Source organism: Triticum aestivum, chromosome 6D, assembly GCF_018294505.1.
Source record: "Triticum aestivum cultivar Chinese Spring chromosome 6D, IWGSC CS RefSeq v2.1, whole genome shotgun sequence".
Classification (NCBI taxonomy): Eukaryota; Viridiplantae; Streptophyta; class Magnoliopsida; order Poales; family Poaceae; genus Triticum; species Triticum aestivum.
The window spans coordinates 69,156,311-69,165,037 of NC_057811.1; the positions used below are offsets into that span (position 1 = coordinate 69,156,311).

The 8,727-nt window shown below is 47.7% G+C and overlaps 1 protein-coding gene across 1 annotated transcript; it reads right to left on the minus strand.

The window, feature by feature from the left end:
* Positions 1-210: 210 nt before the first annotated feature.
* LOC123141109 (endoglucanase 11-like) lies at positions 211-2,190 on the minus strand. Its single transcript, XM_044560339.1, has 4 exons — positions 1,933-2,190; positions 1,332-1,835; positions 1,077-1,226; positions 211-991 (listed from the first exon to the last, which is right to left on the minus strand). Exons 1-4 carry the CDS (start codon positions 1,954-1,956, stop codon positions 371-373), a joined length of 1,299 nt encoding a protein of 432 aa, XP_044416274.1. The 5' UTR covers positions 1,957-2,190; the 3' UTR covers positions 211-370.
* Between the last annotated feature and the right edge of the window lie 6,537 nt (positions 2,191-8,727).

Genomic DNA, 8,727 nt, shown 5'->3' on the forward strand with positions numbered 1-8,727 from the left:
GTGCTTTAAGGTTCGTGCGATGCGGGCCGCACAGTGAACGCATGCCGCCAAACAGGCCACTTTCTTCCCGCGCGGGCCAGGCTGGGCCTAATGCGGGCAACCAAACACGCCCTAGTTGGGCTCATCATCCTTTCATATGCCTTGCAAGGTGCCTCTTCCAATTCTTCTGACGTAGTAGCCCACAGAAAAAAAAGAAAAAAAACGCCAGCATGCAACCAGCAATTTTTTGTTATTGTATCGGGATCCGGTTTATTGATCATTAATCATCGATTGTACTGCCATGATTAATGATGTAGTTTATTGGAAGTTTTCTTGGAAAAAAAAACTGTATGTATCACACAATAAATTAAGATCCACACGGCAGCGGTGGTCAGTTCTTGTATCTCCCGGCGAAGTAGGCGAGGCAACCTACGAGGGGCGCGTTGGTGTAGGTGACGGGCTCCGACCGCGCGTAGTCGGCGCGGTCGTCCGGGAACGCGTCGTTCTCATCCGGCCCGCCGACGACGGCGCCGGTATGCACGTTGGGATTAGGGCCGGCGGCGTTGAGGTAGCTCCGGTAGCCCTCCTGGCAGCCGATGCGCGCCGGGTGCGCGGCCACGGACGGCATCGAGGACGCCCTGTGGTGGATCCTCTGCGGGTAGCGCGCGCCGTAGCCCACCATGTACGACATCCCCAGCGGGTTGTCGCCCAGCACGTAGTCCACCTGCCGCTTGGCCAGGGCCCTGAGGGCCCTGTGGGTGACGGGGTGGCTGTTCTGGCAGGAGAAGGCGCGGCGGCGGGAGGCGGCCATGTACTTGGCGTAGGTGGTGAGCAGGAAGCTGGCCGAGGCGACGTACTGCATGTTCACGTTGCCCCGCCGGTGCATGAGCCCGCCGGGCGTGTACGCCGTCGTTGACGACGGGGAGCTGGAGTTGGGCAGGATGTGGCAGATGAACTCCTCCGCTTGGCGCGTGAACGGCTCCAGCCTCTTGTCCCCGTCCAGCAGAGCCCTCTGCATGCAGACACAGACGCGCGCAATGTGTTAGCTGAGTGGATCTGTGTGGCTGGCAATGGCCTGTTTTCGTTCGTTACCGTACCCGTGACAGAAGCACGCGCGCCCCGGCGAGCTTGTTGTCCCAGCTGAACACGTCGACGTCGTCGTTGGCGCCCAGGGAGATGAGATCGTTGAGGTAGGAGCTGTTCTTCGTCGCCCACAGCAGCCATGCACATCCCCACAGGAGCTCGTCCTGCACACCGTGCACGCACGCTCGTTACAAGAAACACGTACGCACAAGGATTACACAAAGCTTTTCAATTCGTTGCACTTGCACGGTGTGATCTTTGAATTGCACCTTGTAGCCGGAGTGGGATGGGTAGTAGTTGCCCACGCCGCCGCCGACGTGGTCGCTGTACTTCCCCTGGTGCTGCCAGGAGAACGCCATCACGTCCCTCGCCGCCGCGACCAGCCTCCTGGAGTAGGCACGGTCGGCGGCCCTGAACACCACGCTGGCCGCGGCGAGCGCGGCCGCGGTCTCCCCTGCGACGTCCGACCCCGGGGCGGACGCCGACACCGCGTACACGTCCCGCGGCGTGTCCATGTCCTCCGGCCGCTCCCAGCACCGGTGGTCGGCGTCGGCATCGCCCACTCCGACGTAGAGCTTGCCCGGGGTCGTCCTCGCCGCCTTCAGGAGGTAGTCCGTCGCCCACCGTACCGCGGCGCGCGCGTCGTGGACGCGCCCGTCCATCCGCCCGCCGTACTCGATGATGCTCCAAGACAGCATGGTCGCGGTGAACGCCATGGGGAAATTGAACTTGACGTTGTTGCCGCCGTCGTAGTACCCGCCGGTGAGGTCAACCTGCCGCCAACAAAAGTCAAGCTCAACACGTTGAATCAAGCATGCGCCACAAGGATAAGTGGTACTACAGTGGAGACTGGAGACATCGGTTGCTCACGTTTGCGGCCGAGCCGTCGGACATGGCGGAGTTGGATCAACACTTGACGGCCTGGTCCGGCGGCAGGCGGCCGGACCGCTGGCCCTGGAAGAAGAGCAGCGACTTGGCGAGCGCGTCGGCGTAGTGAGGGTGTCCAGAGGCGAGGACATGGCCGGAGAACCAGACGACGAGGGAGAAGGCGAGAAACACAGCCGCGCGTGAGCGTGATGATGGTGCCAAAGCAGCCGAATTGCTCATGTTTTCTCCCTGCTGCTACCGTCCGGGCTAATGCCACATTGCAATGCATGGCGATGATTTATGGAGCCCGTAGAACTCACCTAGATGAGACATAGTCTGGTATCGTTCAACTGAGAACAGCTAATATCATTTTCAAAAGAGAACAGCTAATATCATGTTTTTTTAGCCCGTTTTTGTTGGCAGGCCACACTAGAGTTTGTTTCCTGTTGTGTCTTTTTTTTGTGTCACTCGTACAAGAAAAGGAGGGGGAAAGAGTTATAGTTGGTTAGTTTGTTTGCTTTTTTTTTTTTGAGGGGGAGTCTACAGCAACTGAAAGACAAATAAAAAAGGAGAACACATTGTATATTAGGCCTGCTGATGAATTACTGAACACATGGGTAATGACTAGAAGAAAGTGAGAGAAGGATGTGAGGATTTTCCATAGCAGGCTATAACATGAATTAATAAAAAATTATTTTAAAAGAGAAACGTTCCCCTCAATGAAAAATAAGCATTTTCCGTCAAGTAAGTACTATTTCGCTTAGGAAGTCATTTCCATGTGGTTGACAAAAAAAAGGACAGAAAGTATGAAATGGAGAGAAAATTATGAAAAATTGCAGCTGAAATCCCATTTAAAAATTGCAATTGCAACCCCTTTGAAATCTTACAGTTGTGATCTCACTTCAAAACTTAAAGTTACGCTCTACTTTAAAGTATGCTGTTGCCACCCTATTTGAGAAATGCCTTGCAACCCCATTTTAAAAGTCTGCAATTGCGATCTCATTTTAAAAACAATGAGGTAATGTAGTCGGGAGTCCTAAAACTTGCGTCGCATGTTCAGTTTGGTTCTAGAACTTTGAAAATATGATTTTATGGTCACATAACTTGACTCAAGCATGCAGATACAGTCATAATACACGTATCATGTGTATGGCCCCACCCGTAAGTGAGGGATGGCGCTTGGCGCGACGTATTTTTACACAGAACACCCTCACATTTTTTTATTTGCAGAAAAAAGTCAACTACCATGAGGCATTATTCCCACTCACTTTTTTATTATTACAGAAGAAAAACTGGACCACAGTAGTGCACATATATGCACAAATTAACAAAAAAAGGGTACTGGCGAGCGTGACGCGAAACCACGACCTACAGTTTCAACACGACATGATGTAGCCACTCCTAGAGACCGAATGCCCAACGTGGATAAATAATTTATACTCCCTCCATTCGAAAGCTTTTTCGGACGGAGGGACTATGTACTAAACAAAGACTCATGTGGAGATTAAATAGGCAGCTGATAACGTGGCCAGTTTTGCGCGTGCTATTTTTTTAAAGATAATTGTATTACAAATTATGGTCAAATATTTGTGTTTTAAAAGTACTGTACATATACAAACAATGATTAGTAAATAAAAACATTTAAATGTAAACATATGTATTATATAAGAAATATTTAGTTAATACGGACACTGAATTTTTTATTAAATAAATATGTCTAATAAATCCAAAAACAATGTACACTTGCAGCTTATATATAAATTATACAAAATGGTGAATACAAACATTTACTAAATATATATGAATATTCGCTTCTGTATAATGTTTACTCAAGACTTGTTGTAAAAAATTATAATTTAAATATTATCCATGATTCAATATCCTATCTGCAATTCAAATTTTAAAATTATGAATATTTTTAATTATACAAACATTAAACTATACAAATGTGCATATAATTATTGAAATGATTGTATCATTAAATTTATTTCTGAATTGTAATTTTGAAAATCAAATATGTAATACACACATTTATATAACAAAAATGTGTATATAATACTCAGGTTTATAAAATATTTTACTAAATATTATTCACATAATACCCAGGTCTATATTAACACCTTTTATTTACTAATCATTGTTTATATGTATAATATTTTTAACACACTAGTATTTGAATATAAATTTATTACTTACATTTTACAAATATCATAAAAAATAGCGCACGCAAAATGGGCCGCAGTATCCGCAGACCATTTAAACTCCACATGAGTCCTAGTTCTTACTCCCTCCGTTCCAAAATAGATGACCCAACTTTGTACTAATACTTTGTACTAAAGTTAGTACAAAGTTGGGTCATCTATTTTGGAACGGAGGGAGTACATCGGAGTTAATTATGCTTCTTGCACATTTAGATCTAAACGGCGTAGTGTCTAGACCGTCTCGTAATAAAACCATTGGCCGTTGGTTCAAGTCTAGGCCGACCCAATTTTGTTGTTAATTTTTGCATATCTGTGCACCATTGTGTCGGATTTTTCTGTAAATATAAAAAATGCGAGTGGGTTTTGTGCAAAACTGTGTTACGGTGGTTGACTTTTCCACAAATAAAAATAATATAAGGGTGTTTCGTGTAAAAAATACGTCGTGCCTAGCGTCCTCTCCCACTGACAGGTGGGGTCATACACATGGATACGCCCGCATACACGTATTGTGACCGTATCTGCATGCTTGAGTCAAGTTAGATGAAAACCGTATTTTTAAAGTTCTAACACCAAACTGAACATGCGACGCAAGTTCTATGACTCCCGATGATATTACGTAAAAAATCATGATTTTGAAAAAAAAATCACCGATTTTAAAAAAGTTCAAGATTTCCTTAAAATAAAATGGAAAATAAAAAATAAATTATCCCTCTTGTCGGCTCAGTTCCAGCCATGTTTTGGAGGTATGCATTTGCAATCATGTTACAATGCTTGTTGTTATAACTTTAGTGGTGGGCATATAACTAGCCAACCCTCCCTCCTACCTGCCCAGTTGCAGCTGTGCTTGGGGTTGTGCTGTTGCAATCGGGTTACAATGCTTGCAATTACAATTCTAGTGGCAGACATGCTACTAGCCGACAACAGTTGCAATTGGCCCTTCTGGGTCAGCTGCAGTCGTTTTATGCTTGCACAATTGTCGTCAAGTTACAATGCATGCGATTGCATGTCTAGACGTGGACATGCAACCGACTCACACAACTCCCCCCGTCCCTAGTTGCAGTCAGGTTTTGACGCTTGGAGTTGCATGTCTAGTGGTGGACATGCAACTGCCCCGATAATTCCTTACCCGACCCTAGTTGCAGTTCTTTTGTGCATGTGTAGTTGCAGTCGATTATAGTTGCGGTTGCTTGTCTAGTGGTGGACATGCAACTCGCCCGACAACTCCCCACCCAACCCTAGTTGCATTCCTTTTGTTGCCATGCAACTGCGGTCAAATTACAAGCTTTGGTTAGACTTCTAGTGGTTTGAATTTGCATTTTTAGTGATGGACATGTGACTAGATTAACAACTCCTTGTTCGCCGGCGAGGCGTCCATTTTCCACGTCCTGTTCTTCCCCACGTCTGACGAGCTCAACAGTCGTGAGCTCCAGGAAGTGAAGTTGCGGGTCGCTGGTAGAGGGATGCCTCCTCCATCACCGCCGACGAAGGGACGGATGTGCCGACACGGGACATGGATGCCCATCTCCCATGTACTACTCTTCCTCGCTGGAGTTCACAGTGTGGACGTCGCCAGTCAAGGTGTGGTCCACGATCAATGTGGACGGGTCGGCCTCGTGGTCGTTGCTGCCCGGCGCGAACCCATAGAAAATAAAATCAAAACCGACGTGGACTTGGATACAAAGAAAAGGCATGATCAACCAAATTTCAAACACACATAGAGCAAAAAAACTTATGATCTCTTGAATGTTGCACCACTTGGTCAACGGACTTGCAATAATTCGAAATAGTCACAATTAACTGTAGGAAGAGAAGTTGATTAGTTGCTACTAGTAATTTAGCGTGGATCGAGTTTGTTGATGTACTACGGGCGTGTTTTGTTTCCCGCATCGAGCCCAATCAGGCCCGCGCGGGAAGGAAGAGACATGTTTGGTTGCCTGGTTTCACTGTTGGACCTGCATCGCACGCTTCTTAAAGCAGCCCAAAGCCTGGTTCGCTGGAAACACTCGAATCGGCAGTTTCTCACAAGCCAGGCCGAGCCGAGCGCAAGCGAGCGGGCCATTGCACGAGTGGAGACGGGAGGATGCGAGGTGATTACGTGAGGTCTTCTTCAACCTCAAGTAAGCTCCTATCTAATCTCCCCCTCTGATCTACACAACGGTGCTTCGATTCGAGGTAAGCTCTACACGAAAAAGATGCACCTCGATGCTACGGTTCCATTCAGGCGATCGGTTCGTAGTTTTGTCGGCCGTAAGTTCTTAATTTCGTCTTTCCGTTTGGAGCTATTCTGGACGAATTTTGTCAGATTCGTCGTGCACGATCGATCATTTGAAATTTCCTTTGACCAGCAGCCTAATCTCGCAGTTCCTCACAACATTCGTGTTGTAAGTTTTTGGTTTCGACAATCGTAGCTTCATCTCCCTTTGAACAGCAGTCTACTGCACTGACGCCGCCATGCCGAGCTCCTCTGTTCTCTTCTCAGAGCCCTCCTATTCGTCCCTCTCGATGCCGAAGCCCTTCCCCTTGATCTCCTTGCCCACGTCCTACTACACTAGAGTCATTTCCGGCGTCGCTCATCTCGGCCTACTCTCTGTCGTCCTCCTACTGCACTGGCGCTGCAATGGCGCACACACCGCTTTCTTGTGTCCTCTGCCTCCGTGCACACTGCAGTTCGCCACGCCGCCGACGGGGTCGATCATCTTGGCCTCCTCTCTCTTGCCCTACTACACTGCAGTCGTTTCCGGCGTCGATCATCTCGGTCTCCTCTCTCGTCCGCTGCACTGACGATACCATGGCGCGAGCACTGCATTCTCCTCCTCTGTCGACTCTCTTGGCTGCCTGCACCGCAACTAGTTCGCCGACGGTGTCGCTCGCCGTGCCGCCGACGGGGTCGCTCGTCCGCGACTCCATGCTCGTCATGTCGGACACGGCGCCACGCCCACTATCCACCGTAGTTGCCATGGTCCGGCGCACACTGCATTTCTTCTCCCCCTTCCTCTGCTAGCTCTTAACCCTGTGTGCTAAGTGCAAGTGCTAGCTCTTAATCATACCCCACGAGGGCAACCAAACAGCGTGTAGTTGTATGCGCTGAGACAATGCAGGCAACCAAACAACGTGCCAAAGTTGATCCCCTAATGCAGGAAGTCCATATGCAGGCAACCAAACAACTTGCAGATGTCGCATATGAGGCTGTTTTTCCAGAGCCAGGTTGGGTTGAGATGTGTATGCAATGCAGCTACTGTTCACTACTGCAACCAAACACGCCCTACGTGTGTAGCATGTCCATCACGCATGCATGTGCGTGCGTGCGTTTGGTTTGATGGGAAGCCGCCTCTAGCAGCAGTGTTGGTTGTGTACGTGCACGCAACAATAATCTAGGTACGTACGATCTCGATCCTAGCTATGAATCTCTGCGGCGGCGTGATGACCCACAAGTATAGGGGATCTATCGTAGTCCTTTCGATAAGTAAGAGTGTCGAACCCAACGAGGAGCAGAAGGAAATGATAAGCGGTTTTCAGCAAGGTATTCTCTGCAAGCACTGAAATTATAGGTAACAGATAGTTTTGTGATAAGGTAGTTTGTAACGAGCAACAAGTAACAAAAGGAAATAATGTGCAGCAAGGTGGACCAATCCTTTTTGTAGAGAAGGACAAGCCTGGACAAACTCTTATATAGAGAAAAGCGCTCCCGAGGACACATGGGAATTATCGTCAAGCTAGTTTTCATCACGCTCATATGATTCACGTTCGGTACTTTGATAATTTGATATGTGGGTGGACCGGTGCTTGGGTGCTGTCCTTACTTGGACAAGCATCCCACTTATGATTAACCCCTATTGCAAGCATCCGCAACTACAAAACAAGTATTAAGGTAAACCTAACCATAGCATGAAACATATGGATCCAAATCAGCCCCTTACGAAGCAACACATAAACTAGGGTTTAAGCTTCTGTCACTCTAGCAACCCATCATCTACTTATTACTTCCCAATGCCTTCCTCTAGCCCCAAACAATGGTGAAGTGTCATGTAGTCGACGTTCACATAACACCACTAGAGGAGAGACAACATACATCTCATCAAAATATCGAACGAATACCAAATTCACATGACTACTAATAGCAAGACTTCTCCCACGTCCTCAGGAACAAACGTAACTACTCACAAAGCATATTCATGTTCATAATCAGAGGGGTATTAATATGCATAATAGATCTGAACATATGATCTTCCACCAAATAAACCAACTAGCATGAACTACAAGGAGTAATAAACACTACTAGCAACCTACAGGTACCAATCTCAGACTTAGAGGCAAGAATTGGATACAAGAGATGAACTAGGGTTTGAGAGGAGATGGTGCTAGTGAAGATGTTGATGGAGATTGGCCCCCTGCCAATGAGAGGAGCGTTGGTGATGACGATGGCGATGATTTCCCCCTCCCGGAGGGAAGTTTCCCCGGCAGAACAGCTCCGCCAGAGCTCTAGATTGGTTCCGCCTCGTGGCGGCGGAGTCTCGTCCCGAAAGCTTGCTTATGATTTTTCTTCGGACGAAAGACTTCATATAGCAGAAGATGGGCACCGGAGGGCCACCAGGTTGCC

Bases quoted from the DNA above. Each gene is read 5' to 3' on its own strand.
- LOC123141109 (XM_044560339.1), bottom strand. From the start codon at position 1,956: ATGTCCGACGGCTCGGCCGCAAAC. The intron at 1,227-1,331 runs GTGCAATTCAAA...CACGGTGTGCAG, and splicing joins CATCCCACTCCGGCTACAAG to GACGAGCTCCTGTGGGGATG. The intron at 992-1,076 runs GTACGGTAACGA...GTCTGCATGCAG, and splicing joins CGCGCGTGCTTCTGTCACGG to AGGGCTCTGCTGGACGGGGA.